Source organism: Trachypithecus francoisi, unplaced genomic scaffold, assembly GCF_009764315.1.
Source record: "Trachypithecus francoisi isolate TF-2019V2 unplaced genomic scaffold, Tfra_2.0 Lachesis_group3, whole genome shotgun sequence".
NCBI classification, from domain to species: Eukaryota; Metazoa; Chordata; class Mammalia; order Primates; family Cercopithecidae; genus Trachypithecus; species Trachypithecus francoisi.
The window spans coordinates 42,468,484-42,494,358 of NW_022681468.1; the positions used below are offsets into that span (position 1 = coordinate 42,468,484).

The 25,875-nt window shown below is 36.8% G+C and overlaps 1 protein-coding gene across 2 annotated transcripts in view; it reads left to right on the top strand.

Annotated features, from left to right (window-relative positions):
* KCNH5 (potassium voltage-gated channel subfamily H member 5) overlaps nt 1–21,519 on the top strand; it is a 351,127-nt gene extending 329,608 nt beyond the window's left edge. Inside the window, exon 11 of one of the 2 annotated variants that reach the window (XM_033187796.1) lies at nt 19,661–21,519. In XM_033187796.1, coding sequence (XP_033043687.1) covers nt 19,661–20,608 — 948 coding nt within the window. In that variant the 3' untranslated portion in view covers nt 20,609–21,519. The remainder of the gene's footprint in view (nt 1–19,660) is intronic. The other variant, XM_033187797.1, reaches the window with a different exon arrangement.
* Nucleotides 21,520–25,875: the final 4,356 nt, after the last annotated feature.

The window sequence follows — 25,875 nt, forward strand, 5'->3', positions numbered from 1 at the left end:
CTTGATAAACATTTTTATTTCCGGTTCAGGGCTATTATAAACAGTGTTGCTGCCTACATCTTCGTACATGCCTTTTTACCTACATATGTACAACTGTTTCTGAAAGGAGTACCTAAGAGTAAAATTGCTTAATCTATAGTGTGTATATCTTTAGCTTTAGTAGATACTCATCAAGCAGTTTTCCAAATGGTACCATGAATTTGCATCTCCCCATAAAATTATGAGAATTCTGTTTTTCTATATTACTGCTTTTTTTTTTCATTTTAGTCATTCCAATGAGTGTGTAGGGGTAATACATTGTGGTTTTAAATTGTACTCTTTTGATGCCTACTTAAGATGAACACTGTCCCATATATTTAATGGCTATTTGCATGACTTCTTGTGGTAAAATGCTCATTTTCTATTGGAAATATCTTTGTTCTTAATAATTTGTAACAATTTTTTGTAGATACTGGATATGAGTTTTTTTATCGGATCTATACATTGCATTTATCTCCTTTCACTCTTCCTTGCCTTTTGATTATCCTCTTGGTGTCTCAAAATGAAAAAAAAATCTGAATTTTAATGTAATGTGATTTATTCTTTTTTCTCCCTTATGGTTACTACTTTTGTATGATGTTTAAGAAATCTAGGCCAGGTGCGGTGGCTCAAGCCTGTAATCCCAGCACTTTGGGAGGCCGAGACGGGCGGATCATGAGGTCAGGAGATTGAGACCATCCTGGTGAACACGGTGAAACCCCATCTCTACTAAAAAATACAAAAAACTAGCTGGGCAAGGTGGCGGGTGCCTATAGTCCCAGCTACTCAGGAGGCTGAGGCAGGAGAATGGCATAAACCCGGGAGGCGGAGCTTGCAGTGAGCTGAGATCAGGCCACTGCACTCCAGCCTGGGTGACAAAGCCAGACTCTGTCTCAAAAAAAAAAAAAAAGAAAAAAAAAGAAATCTTATCAAATCCCAACGTTATGCAGATTTTCTCCTGTGTTTTCTTTTAAAAGCTTTATGTTTTTTACCTATCACGTTACAATCTGCAGTCAACTTAGAGTTGATTTAGTTATACAGTGTGAGGTAAAGGTCAAGATATATATATTTTGACATGGATGTTCAATTTATGTGGTACTTATATTTAAATGATCATTATTTCCCCTGTGTACTGCAGTATTATCTTCATCATAATTCAGTGTCCACATATGTGCTGGTCAATTTCTGGACACTGTATTCTGTTCATTTACTTACTGTTTATTCTTGTGCTAATATCACACTATCTCAATTACTATAGTTCTTACATGGGGCAATGTAAATCTTCCAGTTTTTTCTTCTTAATTAACATTGCTTGGGCTATTGTAGGCCTTTTGCATTTTCGTATAAACTATAGAACTAGCTTGTTAATTTCTGCAAAAAGTTCCTGCAGGATTTTGATTTGGATTATAATAAATATATGAACAAATTAAAGAAGGGCTTTTATCTTCACAATTATCAGTCTTCCAAACCATAGACATGATCTATCCCTGTATTTGTTATTTTTGTGTTCCCTGTGCATAGTATGTGTCTGGAGTTCAGCTGACTCTTAAAATTGTGAACTCTTCTACTGTCCCTCCTTCTGCTCTGATATCATCAATTGACTATGAACTCTCATACTTTCCCATTCTTACACGATGCTGTCCTCAACTAGAAATACTTAGTTGTCTCTTCAGAGAATATATTTCCTTCAGGGTCACAACTCCCTGGAGTTTCAACTGGGCCAAAGGAATCTGTGCTTTAGAAAACAGCAGAAACTCTTCTCACTCTACCCAAAGATAATAGGAGACTACCTCTAATTACAGAAATATATGGAATTTGAGGTTCTTCCATCCAAAAGTAACACAACTAAAGATAAGTAGAACATGAAAGTGGGAGATCTATTTTGACTGTATAAAGACATGTTCTTTCTTTCTTTTTAAATTTCAATCACTTTAGGAGTACAAGTGGCTTTGAGTTACGTCGATAAATTGCATAGTAGTGAAATTTGGGCTTTTAAGACATTTTCGAATAAAATAAATCACAGATGCATATGTGTTTTTTAAACATTAGATTTGGTAACAATTGTATAAAGAGCTTTATATAGGAAAATTTCAGTGAAATTATCGTATATTCTAATATGTCAGAATGTTATTTCTCATGCCTCAATAATGCGCAGAGCTGAAATCTCTTTAATCAGACTTTCCAATGATGATAACTCAAAGTGTACTTCGTAGGGCCTCTGCTGGCTTTGCTGTGTGTTTGCGTGCGTGCAGGCTGGTGGGCAAATGCACTGGCAGATGTCAGTCACTTAAACAGGCTCTTCCTTGTTTCACATTCTAAGTTTCAATTCCTGGTTATTGCAACACTACAGAAACAGGCAGTGTGGCTTCTAATACTTGTCTTTGACTTAAATAATTTAAGTTCAACACTATAGGAACAAAGTTATTAGCTAGTACTTGACTCTAGACACTACAGGTCAATTACAAGCCAGCAATGTTTAGAAGCACAAACCTTGGTAATTAGCAGCAAATTTCATCTTCTCTCAGCATAGTATGTGAGCATGCCACCAGAATAAGCAGAATTAAAACACAAATAAAAGCAGCACATGTATCTTAGATTTATAGTTGTTACTAAGGACCATACAAATTTCAGCAGAGTTGGGTGCAAGGAAATTTTGACACCTGGAAGATGGGGCAAGTATGTTATCTTTTAGCAAGAAGTTACCTTAGGAATAATTTAAAGAGTACAAAATAGATTCTATATATCTTTTTCTTTTGAAGCTTCAGGTACTGACCTCTTGTGTCGTATATTCAAAGATAGATGGAGCTGAAAACAAGCAAGTTCAGCCCCATCTTTTAATCACTATTTAAATAAAGAATAGTGATCACATACCTAGTTAGAATCCCGGCTAGGACTGGAACACCAATCATCAAATAACCTATCATTGACCTTTACATTAGATACTCTAAGCATCAAATCTCCTGCAAAGGAAGTCATCAAGTTGGAAGTAGTACTAATTACCAGTGCTATTTCTAATAGCCTTTTACTAAATAAAACATAAATTAGTATACATGGCACATTACTTTCTGATCTGTGAAAAGCAAGGAAATACTATCTCCTCTGGATTATCTAAATGTATTGAACAATCAAATTCTTGAATTGGAATGGGGTGGAAATGATCCAAATAGGCAGGGCAAAGCCACTTGCATGTCTGATTTTGCTTCGATGGAAAGTTAGAAAATCTAGATGGCAAATAAAAGGCTACTGTACCAGAATTAGGTTATTTTGCAACCAACAAATACATAGAGACCCCATTCTCAATTTTGGACCTGGGTGAACACATGCTTATTAAATTCAAAATAAGCAGTTGACATCTATTTTACATGGAATAGCTACACCATTCTGATAAAATAGAGAATGGTTTACCTTAAGTAGATTTTTCTGTACATCTGATGCTTAGAAGGTCAAAGTGGCTTGGCCAAATTTATGCAGGTACCCAAACGCTTGCCTCTTGGACCTCAGAGAACTCTTTATTTTTTTAAAAATCTCACCCCACACTTTTAATCCAGAAATAACGTACCCCATGAGGGATGTGAAGAGTGGGTTTAGAAACCAGAAAAAGTGAGTTCTAGGTCAAACTGTGAATGAATGGCTATACATCCAAGTGGCTAATCACTTTGACTCTCTAAGTTTCTGCTATCAAATACCACAATATTGTAAACACTAAACCCCCAAAATATGTTATTTTATATAAACTTGATTTAGCTGTGAACAATTGAAATTGTAATATATCATCTATTCTACATATACATTTCTAAGTCTTTCCAGAATATAATACTCCAATAGAAAAAGATTATTTACCTACTCAGCCTGTTTTTTGTAACAGTGAGGAATTAATGCATGTGTGTGATATTAAGTAAAAATTACATTATTCTTTTAGAGAGCACATGTAAAAATTGACAACTATTTAAATACACATGCTAGAGTTGTCTTTATAAACACAAGCTCTAGAAGATTTCTTTTATGATAAAAAAAAATCTCTAAAGATATTGTATCTGCCCTAGGTTAGTAATTGTTCCCCCTGAGTCACAGCCATTATCTTCCAAGGCAAGAGCTAAAGCCCCCTATGAGATGTGTTCCTGGGGACAAAGAAATATTATCAAATGAGATCCAGTAGGGTACTGTATTTGAAAGTGCATTACAAACTACAAAACAAAATTGTACATAGCATTAGCAGTGTCAGTATAAAATAGTGGAAGGAACACTGGAGTTGGCAATAAGAAATGGGTTTCAGTCAGAGCTTGGCTGTTTACTAGCTGGTGAGCTTAGGCAAGTCGTATAACTTCTCTGAGCCTCAACTGTCAAATGGAAATAATAATAATAATTTCCCTGGCTGGTATACAGAGTTGCAAGGGGAAAATGAGGTAACATGGAAGAGCTTTATAAAGCATATTGCATTTGCCAATGTCAAATAATGTTATTTTTCACATACATACTGAAGAGTCCCAGTATATGTTAGTATGTATGTATTTGCTTCTGTATGTTAAACTTCCAGCCTATGGAGTCATAACTTTCAGTGATTCATGAGTAGGTGATTCAACCTCCTTCATCATTTAAGTTCCTTTACTCCAGGCCCGTTACAAAAATTTAGTTCAAGTATTCTTAAATCAGAGTAGCCTAGTCCTTAAGTCCAGTGAACCTTGGTTGGAAACCCTGCTTTGTCGCTCTTCACTGTGTAGACTTGGGAAAGATTTTTAAATCTCCCTAAGCCTCAGTTTTTTTCATCTTTTTAATGGATTATGATGAAAATTAACTGAGACAATAATCCATTTATAGTACTCAGTACAGCTCTCCTAATCCTGGGAATTTTATTTTAATGTTCCCATGATGAAAGCATGTGAAAACAATCTGTATTGTAACTGGAATAATTATGTTTCAAAGACAATGTGGTCTAATGGTTCATTTAATGGCCTCAGGCAAGTACTGGGAGCTGTATTCTTACATTCCCAGCAAAACATGAGGGTGAGGGTTTTTCTTTATCATTTTGTTCAAATGAGCTTGGGTGTGCTGAAAATTCAATGCTAAGAACTTAGAAATAAAATGATGATATTCTTCTGAATTTTTTTCTGAATTTTCGAATGCTAATGATTAGTTGGCAATTCCAATGCTATTGGGCATGGACTGAAATTGATTCCAGTAGTGGGCTCTCTCACCATTTATTCTAAAACGTGAGTGGAAACAGATAAGGAAATTGATATTTGAGACTTGGAAAGATGAAGACAAGTATTATTTAACAACAAAACATTTGGTATGTTTGTTACCTGTGGTTGCTTTCCAGTGCTGTAGCTCTATTGGAAAAGGGTGGAAAACAATATTAGCAATGTTCAGTTGTGGCTAGTTATGTTTAACATGGCACTAAATGAAAGAGATGATGCCAGATTAGTGTTGGCTGGTTTGTATGTCGATATGGAAATGAAATTAGACTAGGGAGAAGGGAATTAAAAGTAAAATTAAAAATCATTGTATAAAAAAGTATCTGTTAAGAATCAGTTTGGGGGCAAACATGGGATTAGGAATCTGACCTTCCTGCCAAGACTGAAACCTTCAATACAGTTGCCAATCTATTTGCCATAGAAAAAGAGAAAGAGAAAGAGAGAGAGAGAGAGAGAGAGAGAGAGAGAGAAATATGGTGTCAAGAAAGCAAAAGATTAAATCAGACCAGAGAATTATATCTAGGAAAGTACTTCTTGTGAAGTTCTCAGAACATGGAATTGACTGTAAATAGATCAGAAGCTTACTAAAGTTTTTGTGAAAATTACATTGCCAAAGAAACCACAAGTTTAATCTTTAAAAATCTTTTTTCTGTGAGCCCAAAAGCAAACTTTGGGTCCTCAAATTTGCACAGGCAGGAAGTAGCTGAGGAAGCCCCACAGTCATAAAATAGGACAAATTATCCAATACCCATATCAGATCTCACTATGGAGAAACACGGACAAAGAAGAACCTCCAAGAACATAGAATCAGGAGACACAGAGAACAGTGGATGAAAGAGCTTATCCCTGATAGCTGACTAAGAGAATAATAAAGGAATTTATCCCACTGCCAGGGCAGAGGGACCTCAGAATGCCTGCCTGGTAAACTTCATCACTGCTATAGACCAGTCTGCAGCCATCACTCTTCGCCATTTTTATGGGAGTGTTTAGTCAGTTATCCTATTCTTCACTTTTGCATATTGTGCATGTGTGTATATAGATATACACTGTATGTGTATGTGTGTGTGTGTGTGTGCGTGCGCACGCACATCCATAATGGTGTGAAAACTTGTCTTTCTAGTTTATAGGCCACCATTCCAGGTATCCCCATCTTGGAAAATGGCACTACCATTTGTCCTTTGGCTTAGACTAAAAAGAGTGTTTTGTTTTGTTTTGTTTTGTTTTTTTAAGATTTTTTTTCCCCCTCTGGGATTATTCATCCAGCACATCCACAAACCTGTCAGTTTTACTGACCAAATAAATCTGAAGCTGCTTCTCATTCCCTCCATTTCTATCTCCCTACTCTAAATTTTCATGATATCTCACCTGAACTACTCAAAATGTCCCTTTTTGTTTGTTTGAGACAGAGTCTTGCTCTGTTGCCCAGGCTGGAGTGCAGTGGCATGATCTCGGCTCACTGCAAGCTCCGCCTCTGGGTTCATGCCATTCTCCTGCCTCAGCCTCCCAAGTAGCTGGGACTACAGGTGCCCGCCACCACACCTGGCTAATTTTTTTTTTTTTTTTTAGTAGAGACGGGGTCAAAAAGTCTCTTAACTAGTATCTCTTCTTCTATCCTTCCAACCTTTCAATGTGTAAGTCAGTGGAAGTGAGATTATGTGAATCCTCTGCTTCAAATTTCCCATGACTTTCCCTCCCCTCACAGGTAAAATCTGAAGTCCCTGGCCACCTCTTCCACGTCCTCTCCAGCATTCTCCTCCTGTTTACTGAGGGCTTCCCACTGTATCTTCCTTAATGTGCTTGAAACATACAAAGCATTTTCCCACCTTAAGATTTCCCCTCTCTGAACCCTCTCCGTTGCCCACTTCTGCATTCATGAATATCTCTGAGCAAATATCACCTCCTCATAGATACTCAACCACTCTGCCATTCCCTATGCCCTTATACTTTATTTTTCTTTGTAGCCCCCATCACCATCTGACATCATATAAAATACCTCAGGAGTTTTGCTTTGTTTACAGATATATTCTTAACTCCAAAACAGAGCGTGGAACATGGTAGATGTTTAAAACATATCCATAATGTAAATATCTTGCATGTGCTGCATCCTACCACTTAATAAGAGGCACGTTAAAGTGAACTAAATATGGCCTGAGAAGGACTCTGTACTTCTGTATTTGAGTCCTTGTGGATGAACTGCAACGTAGCTTAATAGGTAGACAAGATTGAAAACCTAATTTAGGAATATGTGCCTGTATCAATAGCTAAGTCTTGGCCAATCCCAGTACCGTACTTCAACCATTCACACACTGCTGAGTCTTCAGATTGTTCAAGTAAGGGAAACATTGCGCTGTAACCAATCCAGCCATTCTGTACCTCACTTCCGATTTCTGTACATCTTTTCCCTTTTTTGTCTACAAATCTTCTTTCACCACGTGGCTGCGCTGAAGTGTTTGTGAATCCGCTGTGATTCTGGGGGCTGCCCAATTCCGAATCATTCATTGCTCAATTAAACTCCTTTAAATTTAATTCAGCGGAAGTTTTTCTTTTATCAGGCATAAAGTAAGTGCTATTGGGGTATAGCGTAGGATGGACCAACTGTGACTGAGAGGCTGGTGAAAGCTTCCAAGCTGGCCTCATGGGTGTGCAACCTGTGCAGATATGCAGGGCCATGCACTTGGAAGGATCCTGCTTTTGGTGTAATGTTCTGTTTTTGCCGTCTTGAAATTCTTCATAATTTTGAACAAGGAGATCTATATAGTTCCCATTCCCTACAATTCACAATATTTTAAGTATACAATATTTTAAGCATTTTTTAGTATATTCACAAAGTTGTACAGCCATCCCCATTATCTAATTCTAGTACATTTTCATCATCCCCAGAAGAAACCCACAAACATTTGTGGTCATTCCACTTTCTCACTTTCCCTTATGCCTAGCAACCATTCATATCCTCTCTGATTCTCAATTTGCCAAGTCAGTACATTTCATATAAGTGAAATCATTTAAGATGTGGCCCCTTGAGTCAGGTTCCTCTCACTTAGCATGATGTTTTCCAGGTTTCTCTACATTGCTATACTTTACTTCTTTATTTTACTTAAAGAAATAAAATAAATTTTATTTATTTCTTGTCTATACTTTATTTCTTTTAGTGACTGAATAGTATTTCATTGTGTGGATACACCACATTTTTGTCAACTCATCCATTAATGAATATGTGGGATGTTTCTAATATTTGGCTATCATAAATGATGCTGCTGTGAACATTCATGTACAAGTTTTTGTTTGACTATATGTTTTCAATTCTCTTGGATATATATGAGTAGAATTGCTGGGTCATATGGCTACTCTATGATTGACTTTTTTTTTTTTTTTTTTTTTTTTTGAGACAGAGTCTGGCTCTGTCTCCCAGGCTGGAGTGCAGTGGCCGGATCTCAGCTCACTGCATGCTCCGCCTCCCGGGTTTACGCCATTCTCCTGCCTCAGCCTCCGGAGTAGCTGGGACTACAGGCGCCCGCCACCTCGCCCGGCTAGTTTTTTGTATCTTTTAGTAGAGACGGGGTTTCACTGTGTTAGCCAGGATGGTCTCGATCTCCTGACCTTGTGATCCGCCCGTCTCGGCCTCCCAAAGTGCTGGGATTTATGATTGACTTTTTGAGGCACTGCCAAGCTCTTTTCCACAGAGGCTATACCATTTTACATTCCTTCCAGCAATGTGTGAGGGTGCTAGTTTCTCCACATCCTTCTAACACTTGTTATTTTCTGTGTTTTTTATTACAGCCATCCTACAGGGTGTGAAATGATAGCTTATTGTAGTTTTAATTTGCATTTCTCTAATGACTAATGATGAGTATCTTTTCATATGCCTATTGGCCATTTGTATATCTTCTTTGAATAAATGTCTATTCAAATTTTTTGATTATTTTAAAATTAATTTTCTTTTGTCTTTTTATTTCTGAGTTATAATAGCTCTTTATATATTCTGGATACTAAACCTATATCAGATTTATTATTATTATTATATTTTAAATTCAGGGGGTAGATGTGCAGGTTTGTTGCATGGATATGTTGTGTGATGCTGAGGTTGGGGCTTCTATTGAACCCATCACCCAAATAGTGAACAGAGTACCCAATATTGGGTAGTGAAAAACTACCCAATAATTAATTTTTTAACCCTTCCCCCTTTCCTCCCTCTTTAGAGTCCCCAGTGTCTATTGTTCCCTTCTTTACATCTGTGTGTACCCAATGTTTACCTCCTACTTGTAAGTGAGGCCATGCAGCATTTGATTTTCTGTTTCTGTATTAATGTAGGATAATGACTTCCAGCTGCATCCATGTTGCTGTACAGGACATGATTGCATTCAGTTTTGTGTTTGGGTAGTATTCCATGGTGTATACCACCTTTACTTTATGCAATCAGATATATTATTTGCAAATATTTTCTCTAATTCTGTGAGTTGTCTTTTCACTTTGATAATGTCCTTTGAAGTACAAGCATTTTTAATTTTGATGAAGTCCAATTAATTTATTTGTTCTTTCCTGCCTTGAGATTTATGTACCTATCTAAAAAATCATTGTCTAATTCAGGGTCACTAAAATGTACACCTTTGCTTTCTTCTAAGAACTTTAATGTTTTAGCTCTTACAGTTAGGTATTTTATCCATTATAAGTTTAATTTTGTATATGGTGCTAGGCAGATATCCACATTCATTTCTTGTTTGTGTATATGCAGTTGTTTCAGTACCATTTTTTCAAAAGATTATTCTTCTTTCATCATTGAATTGCTTTGACACCCTTGTCAAAAACCAGTTGACCATAGATGCATAGGTTTATTCCAGGACTGTCAGTTGTATTCCACTGATATCTATGTCTATTCTTATGCCAGTATCAAATCCTTTAATTACTATAGCTTTGTTATACATTTTAAAAGTGTTAGGTGTAAGTCCTCCAACTTTGTTCTCTTTTTCCAATATTGTTTCAACTATTCTGGGTCCCTTGCATTTTCATCTAAAATTTAGGGTTGGTTTATGAATTTCTGAAAAATGGGCAGTTGAAATTTTTTTTTTTTTTGATGTTTCACCAACATTTTATTTTATTTTATTTTATTTTATTTTTTATTATACTTTAAGTTCTAGGGTACATGTGCATAACGTTTATATCATGTATAACTCCCCATTGCAATCCCTCCCTCCTCTCCCCTCCCCATGATAGGCCCCAGTGTGTGATGTTCCCCTTCCCGAGTCCAAGTGATCTCATTGTTCAGTTCCCACCTATGAGTGAGAACATGCGGTGTTTGGTTTTCTGTTCTTGTGATAGTTTGCTAAGAATGATGGTTTCCAGCTGCATCCATGTCCCTACAAAGGACGCAAACTCATCCTTTTTGATGGCTGCATAGTATTCCATGGTGTATATGTGCCACATTTTCTTAATCCAGTCTGTCACAGATGGACATTTGGGTTGATTCCAAGTCTTTGCTATTGTGAATAGTGCTGAAATTTTGATGAAAATTGTATCAAAACTATAGAGCAACTTGGGTAGTATTGCCATGTTAGCAATATCATCTTCCAATATGTAAACATGAGATGTCTTTCCATTTATTTAGGTTTTCTTTAATATATGTCAATGTTTTGTAGTTTTTCTAGGTGCAACTCCTGTACCTCTTCTTTTGCTAAATTTATTTCTTTTATTCTCCTTTTTTTTTTTTGGAGACGGAGTATCGCTCTGTCACCCGGACTGGAGTGCAGTGGCCAGATCTCAGCTCACTGCAAGCTCTGCCTCCCGGGTTTACGCCATTCTCCTGCCTCAGCCTCCCGAGTAGCTGGGACTACAGGCGCCAGCCACCTCGCCCGGCTAGTTTTTGTATTTTTAGTAGAGACGGGGTTTCAGCGTATTAGCCAGGATGGTCTCGATCTCCTGACCTCGTGATCCGCCCGTCTCGGCCTCCCAAAGTGCTGGGATTTTATTCTCCTTGAAGCTGTTGTCAATAACATTATTTTCTTAATTTCGTTTTCAGATGGTTCATGGCTAGTGCATAGAAATATAACAGATTTTTATATTGAATGCATATACTGCATCCTTGCTGAACTCCTTTATCAATTCTAGCGGGCTTTTCTTGTATTTCTTAAGATTTTTCTATATGCATGATCATGTCATCTCTAAATAGGGGAGTTTTAATTCTTCCTTTCTATTCTGGATAACATTTATTTTATTTTCTTGACAATTTCCTTGGCTAGAATCCCCAATACAATGTTAAGTAGAAGTGATGGGATCATCCCTGCTCCTCTCTTTGCTGATATTAGGGGGAAAGCTTCTAGTACTTTACTATAAAGTATGATGTTAGAGATCCTGAATTTTTATCTTGCATTGGGCTCTGAAAATTATGTAGCTAGTCCTACCTTATAAAGAAGGACACAGTTGAGCTGAGTATCAAAGGACACACAGGAGTTCTCCAGTGGGTGAGAAGGAGGAAGAAGAACAGTATATGCAGTATCATAAATACATGCTCAAACTCAAAGTGACTCAGTGTGGCAGGTGTGTGGAGGCCAAGTGAGGAGTGAAGAAAGCAGAGGTTAGAGAAGCAGGTAGGGCTGGACCACTGTTGGATTGCTGACTTCTTACTAAGGAGTTTGGATTTTATTCTGTAATTTTTGGACTAGTACACTATTATATTTTATAGTCAACAGCAAAGAGTAGAATGAAGAAAAATGAGACTAAAAATTGAGGCAAGGAGAGCAATTCATGGGCTACTGCAGTGTTTGATACAGTGAATCAAAATCTTGTCAGAGGCTGAGGTGGGCGGATCACGAGGTCAGGATATCAAGACCATCCTGGCTAACATGGTGAAACCCCATCTATAATAAAAATACAAAAACTTAGCTGGGCATGTTGGTGGGTGCCTGTAGCCCCAGCTACTCGGGAGGCTGAGGCAGGAGAATGGCGTAAACCCAGGAGGCAGAGCTTGCGGTGAGCCGAGATTGCACCACTGCACTCCAGCCTGGGCGACAGAGTGAGACTCCGTCTAAAAAAAAACAAGCTTGTCAGATTAACCTTGGAATAGCTGTATTCTTGCTTTTGAAGACTTTGCTTTCCTTCTATTTTTTTTAAATGAAAAATTTGTACAAATAAAAACATATGCATTGAGCACCATATTTCAAAGTTAAGCTAGCGTTGGTAAAGTTTACAATCTATGTTTTGTTCATTGCGAAAAATATATTCATGTTTATGATAGCCTGAATTCAGAATTGAGATAAATGATCTTTTACATGGTAAAGAAAATGATGCTTAGAACATTTCATTAGTTATTTCAGTAACTGTATTAGTTATTCTAGAGTCTTTTGCATTTGCATCATACTAATCATTCTTACATTAGGCATTACCTACACATTAGCAAAACCAAAAGATATTCCTTCCCTATCCCTTCCCGTCCCTCCTTTCCTCCCTCCTTCTATCCCTCCCTCCCTTCCTCCCTTTCTTCCTTCCTCTCTTTTTCCTCTCTACCCATTTTCCTTCCTTCCTTTTTCTTTACATTTGCTTAATTAATTAATTCTTCAAAAGTTATAGGGCCTAAGAGGCTGAATTAGATCTGTAACACATTTTGTGCCCTTGGAGAGCTTCTAGATTTATGAGTGACTGAAGTAAACAAGGCTGCCACGTCTCAAAACAGAGTATCATGCATCATTGTTACCCTAAGCACATCTAAATCTGTAGAATGGTCATTTGCAACAGCCCCATCACTGTGGCCTCCACTGAGAGTTTACAGCCTCTGATATATACATGGTAGTGTTGAATAAATAATGCTTTATTGTATTAGTTCAGGTTGTCATGGATTGGAGGGCTAGAGTTAGAATTTGTGACTAAGATTATGGAAACAGTAAGAAGAACCAAAGAATCAAACCAACTAAATCCCAGGAGAGTCAAATAAACCAGAGCTACTCACTGCTTGATCACATATAGCTATAAATTCCTAGTCGATTCACGGATCTTGTAAGTGATGAGCCATTTGGGAGAAAACACCTCTTTCTTTTCTGCAAATTGTATAACACTAAATCCATGTCATTGAACAAATGATTCTAACCATTTTTTTCTTGCCTTTATTGGATTTCAAAGTTCAGTACACATTCAAATTATTCAATTTTGATATCACTTTTATGATCAAATGCCCTACTTTTGAAATGGAAAGCTCAGTTGGCCATGTTCCCTGTTACGTTTAAGAAGCTTTTACCATTTAAATAAATTAAACCTTCCAGCATGGATTCTGCAGAACATAATGAAGTACAGAGAAAAATAAAGCTTAAATGAAATAAATCTCTTTGCTGACAGAAACAGTACAGGTTATTGTGCATTCTACCAATAAATGTGTAGCTGGAACCATAGCCTAATTTCTGGTTTTTAAATTTTGTCCTTAATTTTTGTAGTGTTCAGCAGCAATCCGATTTGCCATTGGACAAAAGATGGACACAATGTACATCAAGTAAAAAGGGTCTAGGTTTTTAGTACTGAGAATAAAACCAAATATTAGATTTTTAAAAGCTGATTTCTTTTAAAACTACATTGATAAGTAAGGATATGCATTTTTCACACCATTTAATTCATACAAGTTGAACTCTTATGAACTCAAATCCTTTAACACTTTCTATAATAATTTCTTCATGGTTAAAAAAATGCTTGTTTTTTAGAGAAAAATGATCATCCATATAATAATTGGGTAAAATTAAAGTATATAAATTACATATTGAATTAGCAGGAGACATTTTACTTTTTGAGTTACAATTTGCCAGTTGCCCATGAAAGATTCAATTGGATTTTTAAAATCTTACTGTTTATAGGTTCTTTCAATGGCCAAAGTGTAGGATGCAATTTTAAAAATGTAAATAAAACACACCATTTTAAAGAGTTTAAATAAAATTTGTCGATGTTTCCACTCTGTTAAGTTGAACCATTTTACTACATGTATGTTAAAAATAAAGTTAAAGGTAAAAAGCCTTTCCTTTTAAAATTTTTATTTATTATTATTTTTGAGACCCAGGTTGACATGCAATGGCATGATCATAACTTATTGGAACCTCAGATTCCTGAGCTCAGGTGATCCTCCTGCCTCAGCCTCCCAAGTAGCTAGGACCACGGGCGTGCACCACCATGCTTTTTTTTTTTGTTTTTTAATTTTATTGTAGAGACAGGGTCTTCCTGTGTTACCAGGGTGGTCTCAAACTTCTGGGCTCAAATGATCCTTCCACTTTGGCCTCCCAAAGAGCTGGGATTACAGGCATGAACCACCATTCCCAGCCAAAAAGCCCTTCTTAGAAGGAAACGTTCAGCAGAATTAATTTGAGAATACTCATAATGGTAATGTATAATAATTACCATAGAAATGTCGTTTTCTTAGTGATAAATATTCAATGTTACTCAATATTGGAGCTTAGGTCATAAAACTGTCTCTGAAACTGTAAGGACTTATAGAGAGGGCCTAATTGCATTTCGTGTTTTTGAAATACAGTGAGTTACTTATGTTAGGCATCCCTGATGTTTTATCTTCTTATTTATTATATTTGTACATTCCTTTAAACTACAAAACAAAAAACTATCATACTTTGCATATAAGATATGGATCAGCTGGTGGTAGCACCTTGTAAATTAATGTTTAAAGCCCATAAGCATGATTAAATCACCTTTTCATTTGTTTTTAATTCCAGTGCCTATATTCTCTTACCTTGCAGTAGGAAAGAAAATTTTGTTTTGTCACAAGTTAGAAAATAAGCTTCTAATGGGTATTGTTGCATTCTTGCAATGAAATCAGAGCAGATTCTGATTCAAGACCTTTCAATGGCTGATTTGTGGGTCAAAGATTTGAACCTGAGTCTACCCAGTATGCATTTGTTCAGCAGTTGGCCAGGTTCTAGGAATGCCAGAAGGCAAATGATACAGCTCCTGCTTCCAAATGAGGAGTAGACATTAATGATCAACAATAATAATAATAATAATATACAGATAGCACTGATTCATTGTTTAGAGAGTGGAACATAGTGAAGGAACTATAAAGTGCCCTTCTTATTTGTAACAAACATATATTTGCTGAATGTATGAAAAGATTCTTGAACTAATGAATAACATTTATTTATTGAGGAATTTCAATGTAGCAAGCATGTTATAGACACTTGAGATATAGCAGTTAGCAAAGCAGACAGAAATCCCTATTCTAATAAACAAATGATTTAGGTGTAAATGGAATCAAGGATGATGTCAAAGTCCAGGGAAAGTCACATTCTTTGACCCTCCCTGTCCCCTGCCTTCCATAAAGGTAGTATATTTAATATATGTAGAAGGAAGTTAAAAACAAAACAAAAACATAAGGCATCCTTGAAGGGGACCGGAAACTACAAAATGGTAGCATGCATTGAAGCCTACTGGCTGTGCTTTGGAGAGTGAGGAGGGTCTAGAGACTGCCTCCCACAAAGCTCTTTCAAGGTGCTGGTCAAGGCTACCACTTTCCCAGCAAGTACAGAGCTTCGGTCGTGTTCAGTTCACTGCTTTCAGGGGTGGTTCTCCATGGCAAATGTGAAGGGTGACCTGCTGGATGTGAAACTGCTGCACGAGTTCCTACTTCACCCATTCATCTATCCAAGTTTTCCTGGAGTCCAGGAGAAAGTATAAAAGTTACCTTGAGGAGCAGGAGAGTGGAATGGTTAAGACTGTTTGGAATCTGACCCCTCGGATTTGTATCCTGGACACTCAGTTGTGTGACCTAAGGGAAACCACTTAAACTCTTTATGCCTCAATTTGCTTCTCTGTAATATAAGAATAATAGGACCTGTGTCCTATAGTAGAGAATAGGACCTAGCTTGTAAAATGTTCTCATTTATGACACTTAAGTGAGAAAATACATGTGTGGAAGTGACCACTTTGCTACATACAGCTATTTTATAATTATTTTACAATACCATTATTTTGTTCCATAGTCAAAAGTAAAATAGAATAAATGTAATCTAATCCTATAAAGTCAATTCAAACTAGTAATTTTTTTAAAAAAATCTACCTCTTACAAACCTGGATATAATAAGTAATTGACCAAATCCAAGTGTTACTGTTTTCAGTTAGGCTTCAGTTACAGTTGTATAGATTGGGTGATAAATCTCATGACCCCCTCTTTCCAACCTTCCTCGTGCACTTGCCTCTCCTCTCACTGGGCTGCAGATTGTCAGCAGGCCTGCTGCTAAGGAGAAAGGGGGATCTACTTCAGGACTTAGGGCTTGTGTCTGAGATCTGGAGGGCCTGTAACCACTCCTCAGAGTGTTGGCTTTTGAGCTGGTCATGTCTAACTGCTGGCTCTCTTTATGTGTGGCATAATTGATGGCCCAAAAGTCCCTGGTGGCAGGTGACCTACGGGGTGCAATAACTTTTCCCACCTCACACAGTGCTTTTGCCTTGGCTGGCTTCTAGCAGACTGAATTCACAGATGACTAACTTCAGTGGCTTCCTGAGCTCTAGGGCATCCCAGCCAGTGCCCCTCTGAGCTATAAAGGAAGTGAAGGGCAAGGAGCAAACAAGGGATCTTTGGCTCTCTGAAGAGTATGTTTTTCCACCGTGCATTGCTGGCTCCTGAGACTGGATGTGTAGGTCCTGCTGTTCTGCAAACTCGGTAACAATTCAGGACCAGTCTTGTTGGTCATAAGTACCCTCAAACCTCGAGGGAGCTATGTTTAAAATTACTTAATTTCCTATCTCCCGGGAGTAAAAAGGGGGAAAGAAACAATGTGCAATGCTCAGAATTCTGTCATCTAATGTACCGGAGCTCGATTTTTTCTCTTTCCCTGTTACTTTTACGTTTCTTGACAGCAAAATACAGATCCAACTCTATCTCATTTGTCCCCTGGTATAGGTGAGAAATCAAGCCCTGTGCCAGGACCCACTTTGCTCTACGTATTTTTGTATTTGGAGTCTTTGTTTCTAGCTAAATATAGCAATTCAAACACTTTTGTTTGTTCTTGGTTGGGTGGGTGGGGCAGCTGGTGGTCAAGGAAGCTGGGAAATATTTATTTTATTGATATTTTACATGGGCATGTTACAGTCTTATATTACAAAACACCCTGAACTTGATTAGCACACAATAATTGCAAGCAATTATTGGCCATTATATTGACAAATCTAAACAAGTAAGACTCTTGCCTAAGGTGTCCACAAATTCTCAGATATCAGTAATACCAAATCTTTCAGCATAGTCTCTGCATGGCAGGACACATAGACATTACAAAGATAGGAATGTCGTTGTCTGTATATACTAATAGGATTGCCAAATGTAGCAAACAAAAATACAGGACTCCAAGGTAAAATTAAAATTATGATAAACGATGAATATTTGTTAAAGGATACATACGTCCAATTCAGATTTTTAATGTGTGATGTTCTTAGTATGTCCCAAATATTGCACAGGGGACCTGCATTTTACCTGACCTTCCTGTGTGCTTAGCACCTGTCACACTCCACTGACTTTGAAATGGTTCCCTTTTCCCAAATGTGAAGGCTGCTCTCAGTTACCACATCGAACCAACACTATGTCTATCCTAGGCTGAACAACCACGTTAAAAAAGTAAAAAGGGCCAGTGGTGAATGGGAAGGGGGATGTGGAAAATTATTCATATTAGGCTTCTCATGTCCACCCATAGAATCAAAGTGAGTACTTTTTCAAAAAGGGGCTGAAATAGGAAAATAGTATCTGTATTTCTGTGTCTGGGTCTGTCTGGTTCTAAAGAATGTTCAGATCTTGAAGACTTAGTACAACCTATGTTTACTTGGGAAGCATAAGAAATGTGTCAACCCTTTGAAAGACTTCTAATTAAACTGCTGGAGCTTTGATATCAGAATTTGAGATTATTATTACATATTTTTAAAAGACCCAATTTCGTGTGCCACTAACAAGAAAAAAATATATTGGCCTTTACAGTTACTGAATTTATTTTAAAATACAAATTATTACCACTTGATAAGCTGAATTTAGTGCATCAATCTCATTTTAGAAAATGTACTCTTATCTGGAAGGGGAATTCCTACCTTTCTGACTTTTCTGTTAATGGTGACCATCAACAGTATCAGTTTTTGGTGTAAAATCAATGATTATATGTTACTCCAGGCAGCTGCTGAATATTCAAAGGATAGTAAATGGTTTCAGATAGGAGTATTTTATGAGAGTTCAAGGAGAGAGACCCAATGTATGTTGAGTGTCTGTTACAGGTTAGAGAATGCATGCTTCACATGTGTTTCTACTCTAACCAACAACTTACAGAGGGCGATCAAGGTAAGTAATTTTCCTTGAGTAATAAAATTGTCTGATTCTGAAAGTGCCTTATCTTATATAACTCTTTTTTTTTTTTTTTTTTTTTTTAATTTTCCTTACAGCCTTCACCTGCAGTTACTTTGCTTTTCAGGACTCTGAGCAAAAATCTCACACATTAACTTTACTTCCAACTCTGATAATATATGTGGCAATTTCTAATATAGCCAACATTTTTAAATTTATTTTGATGGGGTTATCATAAGTTCTTCCCATTATTATCTTCAAAATACATTTTAAATAAAATGATGCTCATTTATTTATGGATCTCTAACCCTTCACCTGTACTATGTATTTAGTTTTATGTTTAAAATTTAAAGAATCTTGGAAATTGAAGAGTTCAACCTCCAATCCAGTGAACATGTCACATGAAAAACATACTTTCTGTTTTAACCTTTTAGTGCTAGAATGATCATGAGTTTTCGAGGCAGTTTATTCGATAGAGAGCAGTTTGCAATGAAGTCTCTGTGCTGAGCTGGTGTTGCCTCCCAGAAACTTATTCTCACAAATTCTAGTTCTGCCTTCTAGGGTCACATAAATAAATTTAAATTCTCCCCTCACCCACCCCAGGTGCCGTTTGCTAAACTGTCTAACTTTTCAGTACATGTATAGCCTGGAATTCTTTTACTGTCTGATACCCAAACAGAGGATAATATTAAAAATGGTTTTGAATCTTATTTCTACACAATAAGGAAAATCATACAAAAGTAGCGATTCATTACAGAGAAATTTAAGGGATAAATATGTATTTCCTCATATATATACATATATATATATATATCTGTGTGTGTGTGTGTATTTCCTACTAAACAGTAATATAATGGGAACATAAACTAGAAGCAAAGTACCTCTACTCAGTTGTCTCTTGAGTAATTCTCCCTCTGATATGTAGGGGACTAGAACTAAGTAAATAAGTAGCTAACATTTCTATGTTGGGTTTAAGGCATATTGCATCCATAAATTTCATAAATGCAATTCCATAAATGGCATTCGGATTTTTTTCTTCAGAAATAATCTTATTGAATGTTGAAGGGTTTTCTTTGTAACACAAAACACATACAGCATAGTGTCACACAACTGTTAATCCATCTGCTTTTATAATCAGGCTATGACTGTCTCTCCCGTTCCACAGATCATCTTTCGTAAGATCAGTGATGTGAAGAAAGAGGAGGAGGAGCGCCTCCGGCAGAAGAATGAGGTGACCCTCAGCATCCCTGTGGACCACCCGGTCAGAAAGCTCTTCCAGAAGTTCAAGCAGCAGAAGGAGCTGCGGAATCAGGGCTCAACACAGGGTGACCCCGAGAGGAACCAACTCCAAGTAGAGAGCCGCTCCTTACAGAATGGAGCCTCCATCACTGGCACCAGTGTGGTAACTGTGTCACAAATTACTCCCATTCAGACGTCTCTGGCCTATGTGAAAACCAGCGAATCCCTTAAGCAGAACAACCGCGATGCCATGGAACTCAAGCCCAACGGCGGTGCTGACCAAAAATGTCTCAAAGTCAACAGCCCAATAAGAATGAAGAATGGAAATGGAAAAGGGTGGCTGCGACTCAAGAATAATATGGGAGCCCATGAGGAGAAAAAGGAAGACTGGAATAATGTCACTAAAGCTGAGTCAATGGGGCTGTTGTCTGAGGATCCCAAGAGCAGTGATTCAGAGAACAGTGTGATCAAAAACCCACTAAGGAAAACAGATTCTTGTGACAGTGGAATTACAAAAAGTGACCTTCGTTTGGATAAGGCTGGGGAGGCCCGAAGTCCGCTGGAGCACAGTCCCATCCAGGCTGATGCCAAGCACCCGTTTTATCCCATCCCGGAGCAGGCCTTACAGACCACACTACAGGAAGTCAAACACGAACTCAAAGAGGACATCCAGCTGCTCAGCTGCAGAATGACTGCCCTAGAAAAGCAGGTGGCAGAAATTTTAAAAATACTGTCAGAGAAAAGCATACCCCAGGCCTCATCTCCCAAATCCCAAATGCCACTCCAAGTACCTCCCCAGATACCATGTCAGGATATTTTTAGTGTTTCAAGGCCTGAATCACCTGAATCTGACAAAGATGAAATCCACTTTTAATATATATACATATATATTTGTTAATATATTAAAACAGTATATACATATATATATTTTCACTTGCTTTCAAGATGATGACCACACATGGATTTTGATATGTAAATATTGCATGTCCAGCTGGATTCTGGCCTGCCAAAGAAGATGATGATTAAAAACATAGATATTGCTTGTATATTATGCAGTTGACTGCATGCACACTTTACATTTATTTATAATCTCTATTCTATAATAAAAGAGTATGATTTTTGTTACCCAAGGCAATGTAATATTTGAAGAATCAGGGTCCAACCTGCCAATGTTGCCATGACAAATTTGATCTCAGGCTGAGTATGTATATCAAGCTATCATTTTCTCACTGTTCTGTTAAGTTAAAATTATAGATTAATGCCAAGGAAGAGTTCAGTCTTTTAAACTATTAGTACCATGTTATGATCTCTTTCCATAGGATTTTTCTGTAACTTAGTGTTAGGTTCTTTTCCCCTACAGATGGTGTTTGCTCCATTTAAATGACTGTTTTGTTGCTAAGTCAGATAACAGTGTGGGGTATTGAAAACTTATTGCTATGGGTTTTGTGCATGAATTACATTTTTGATCAACTATACCTCTGCTTTTTTAACATTATACTTAGATAGTAATCATTAGCTCTTATGTAAGGAAATCCCTACTCCCTCCTTCTTGGAGAACAGCTGCCATCTTGTAGGCTGACATTATCAACACCATAAATACTAAACTATTAATATAGTGTACGTTATTATAGAAACACTGCACCACAGGGTATAAGGCCTTTTGACAATTCACGTAAGAGATGCTGAATTTCCAAAGCTTATGAATGCTCTAAATTTGTATCTCCAAAACATGTTCAAGAGTGACGTTGAAAGGCTTCTTAGCAAAGAAACATACAAAAAAAAAAAGCATTTAAGTAATCATATCAAAATGCTAACTATTATGATATAAAATAAAAAAGAGTGTAAACAGATAGATAAATTTTTGTGGCATGTCTGTAACTTAGAAAGAATGAAACACTGGTATGGATTGTTGATACATGAATCTTAGTGTTTGTAGTGATAACACATGAAATGTGGTAAAACAAACAAACAAACCAAGAAGTAGACATTAAGTTGCTCAACTCAGATAACTGCTTTTCTATCATTTTATTCTGGGTACAATTTTTTTTTTTTTTTTTTGAGGCGGAGTCTCGCTCTGTCGCCCGGACTGGAGTGCAGTGGCCGGATCTCAGCTCACTGCAAGCTCCGTCTCCCAGGTTTACGCCATTCTCCTGCCTCAGCCTCCCGAGTAGCTGGGACTACAGGCGCCCGCCACCTCGCCCGGCTAGTTTTTGTATTTTTAGTAGAGACGGGGTTTCACCGTGTTAGCCAGGATGGTCTCGATCTCCTGACCTCGTGATCCGCCCGTCTCGGCCTTCTGGGTACAATTTTTAAAAGCTTTTTGCACACAGTTCTACTGCTGGACTTCTGCTAAGTTGATTCAATAAACTATTGTGGCTCAGGCAGATCCATTTATGAAAGGGGGATACTAGAGACTGAATTTTAGTCTTTTGAATTCAAATCCTCTTTGTAGAAAGTGCCTATTGTCAAGTTTTTTTTTTTTTAAAAGTCACAAAGAGTTGTCCTGTATATAGCTAGTCCCTTAAATGATATGGATTGAGAATAAAATACACATTCACTTGTAAGAACCCAGGAGAACTTATTTCTTTTGACTAAACTGTATTTTAGGAAGTTGTTCAGGGAAGCATACTTTTCAGTGAGTGCATGCACAGCATTTAATATGGGGAGCAGGGGAGTTAGTGTTTGCATGAAGTTGAAAATATGTGCGAGCAATTTATATATTACTGGACCTTCTGTACATATATGTTAACAATATGCAAAAGCGATGGCAAAATCGAAGGAGATATTTTGGTCTATTATACCCATTTGTATGAGCTTTTCTATCTCCCAGTATCCCCAACCAAAGCCACTAGAACTGAAAGACACGTTTGAGAAGTGCAAAACAGTGATTTATAAACACAGTTGCTATTTCAGAATTTCTACTGAACTTCACATGCCCACAAGATGTGCCTCTTTAATCTAGGAGTCTCAAAACTTATGTTATGTGCTGTGAGCTCCATTTTCCTTTCTTTGTGCATATGACTTCCATTAGCCATAATGGAAGTTTTCAGGGGAGCACATCTCCATGTAATGCTACAATATCTACCTACCACAAACACAAGAAAATGAAATAATTATGCAGTAAGGAATCAGCCTTGAAATTGGAATTTTGTTGCTTTCATGGTGAGGATGATGTCTTTTTCTTGACCTCTGACATTTATTGAATTTCAGGGTGTTTTTCTATTTGTTTAAGTCAAGTTTGGCCTAAGCTTTTAAAGGTGAATGTGTGGTTAAAATAAAAATCTGAGTACAGAAGTTGTTAGTTTAACTTTAGCCAGTGCTTCAAAAATAACTGTTGGTATAAAACTATAAAAGAATGACTGTGAACAACATGATGATTTGAAGTTCTAATTCATGCCTTTGCATATTAGTGGTGCAAATATTTACTGTGTTCTGACATTGACATAGAGTTTCACCTAATCGACCTACAATATTATTGTTCATATATGTGAGAAACATAATGGTTCGGAATTACTCCGAGTTTTCAAGAAGGAGGGAAAGTATCAATTGTTTATTTATGGCGCAGTTATCATAGAGTTTTTTCAGCCATCTCTGTTCTCTGTGTGCATGATATGAAGAGGTGCTGAATGCACCCCGCTGTTTTCAGCAGGAATGCGTGTTTTCAGCAAACATTGTATATAGAGTAGTCTTTTAGGTTCCCAGATTCCACAAATCTTAGCAGTTGAATTTACTCAGATTTGAATGAAGGGTGAACACTTGCTTTAATACATGCAATAATGATACAATCACGTTCTATGTTGCCTCAGCTAGCACATAGACAGTAGATGCTCTTTTGGGGACCAGATAGCTGCATGTTTTATTCCTACACTGTATAGATGCTCTTGGTGCATCCAGAATAAAATTTTTAATATTATATTTCTAAATAATGTATTAATAGGAGTAAATGGATATGTATTTGAAATCCAAACATTTTCCAAAGCAATTTACGCACCTTCAATATTTTTCTATGATGTTATTAATAGGTAAGATCAGATGCTGTATCCTGGACAGGTGGTTGTAACATAATAGCAAAAGTCAAATTAGAATGGAAATGTGAGTGATGTATCATAATGGCAAGTTTTATCAGTCTGCGTCAGGATATTGTTGCACTAAATGTGATCTAGCAGATGGAAGAGATTATGATAAAAGGCAAATGGGCACACAAAAGCCAGATGACAATACCAAAGCTACATGAATGGTACTGAAAATGGTTTAGGCACAGTGGTTGAAATGAATGAAGTGGTTGAATACAGGCCCATGCTTCATTGTTAAAATGGAACATTTTTATGACGCTAGTAGCAGCTCATGTTAAGTATAGGACTAAAAATGCCCTACGTATTTTTTACAAAAAACTTTATGCATATCAAAGAATAAATGGAAAATTTGGGGTTTGAAATTGCTCTAGAAGAAATGTGTACTTCTGTTGTAATCAACACTTTAATAGGAAAATTAGCTGTGACTGTTAACTGAAGTACCATTATTAAAATGAACCTTATTGGAGCCCAGATGAAAATCACATTTTCCCTTCTGTTTAAGGAGATTTTGTTCACCCTCTGAGATCTGGTCCATTTGATGTCTTATTTTATATAACTAAAGTCATTTGGAATTTTTTTTTAATATTAGCCTTCAGAGCAGTGACTGTTTTGAAGTGTGCAGTGGCAGATATTTGTGAAATTATTCATCATATTCCTAATGAATTCCACTATCTTGTATGATTTTCATCTTTTAAGCAATTTTCTCAGAGTTTGTTTTCCAAAATTTCATGTAGGTAATGAGAACATTTATCTAGAATGTGCATATCATACATGGATAACCTTCAAATATGAATATTTTATAATCATGTGAATGTTGTGCTATAATTTTTTCTATTAGGTGTAAAAGTATTTCTCTTCTTGTCTTAATGGAAAGGGGAAAAAGATAACAGCCTTTTGGAAAACACTTTAAGATTAGTATCTGAGCTTTGTCTTGGATTCTGAATTTAGCTTTACCACAAACTAGAAGTGTAATTATGGGCAAGTTAACCTTTTCTGGCGTACCAAATGCTACCATTCCCCCGGCAATAAATAAGAAAACAAAGATAATAGCTGTTGCCTTCTTATATCAACACACTCTTAGGTAATACAAAAATTATCTTTCTTGCAGGTGAAATTACATTATGACAAATGATCACTTTTTCATTCTTTCATAGAAGAGTATCCATGATGTACTCTCTATCGCAATATTCTTCTAGATTTTAGAAGAGATTTCAGGGATTGATGGTGATGTGATTTTTATCTAAATGTTCTTTTAGGTTTTAGAAGAGATTTATCTGGTCAGAGGTTGATGGAAGGAGGCATAGTTTGCTAAATAATTATTAGTGGCAGGTAAGCATAAAACTTGATACTTCTCTGGGAATTTAGAACTACGAATCAAATAAACTTGGAGAGAACGAAGCTCCATTGATGGAAGAGAGAAAGAAGAGAAAGATAGGTAAATTTTAAGATTTTTCTTAATTCTACTTAATCATACTGCTTGGCAGACATTCTCAATTTTGTGAAAAAAGTATGCATATTGATAAGTGGCCAAGGTATACAGTAGTTCATCAATATATCTATGTGACAAAACTAAATGTACAACCCTTACATTTATACAAATAAAAACTAGAGTAGTTCATCCTTAAACTTTTTATATTAAACTAATCATGAACTGTTCAAGATATATGATTCCACATGGGCAGCCATTCTTATAACAAAATTCTCAACTATGTGCTCTGTATTATAAGTTTTGGTCTGTATTCTGACTTGAGATTTTCTATCACTTCATTTTTAGGATAAGACCCATGTGTTTGCATTCTTTATGAGGGTCAGGGCCACTGAGGATTTGGACTGGGAACTAGGAAGATGATGAAGGCGAGGGTTGAGAAAAGACTGAGTAGAATCTATCTGCTTCTTTACTCTTAGGCTTAGAAGTTAAATAAGTTAACTAAGCTTATATTTACCAAGTGTTCACTATGATAAGCATTTTATTTAGGTTATCAAATTTAATTCTTGCAACAACCCCATGAAGGTATAAGTTAAGGAGCTTGTCCAGGATAGCATACCTGTTACATGGTAAAGGTGAGTT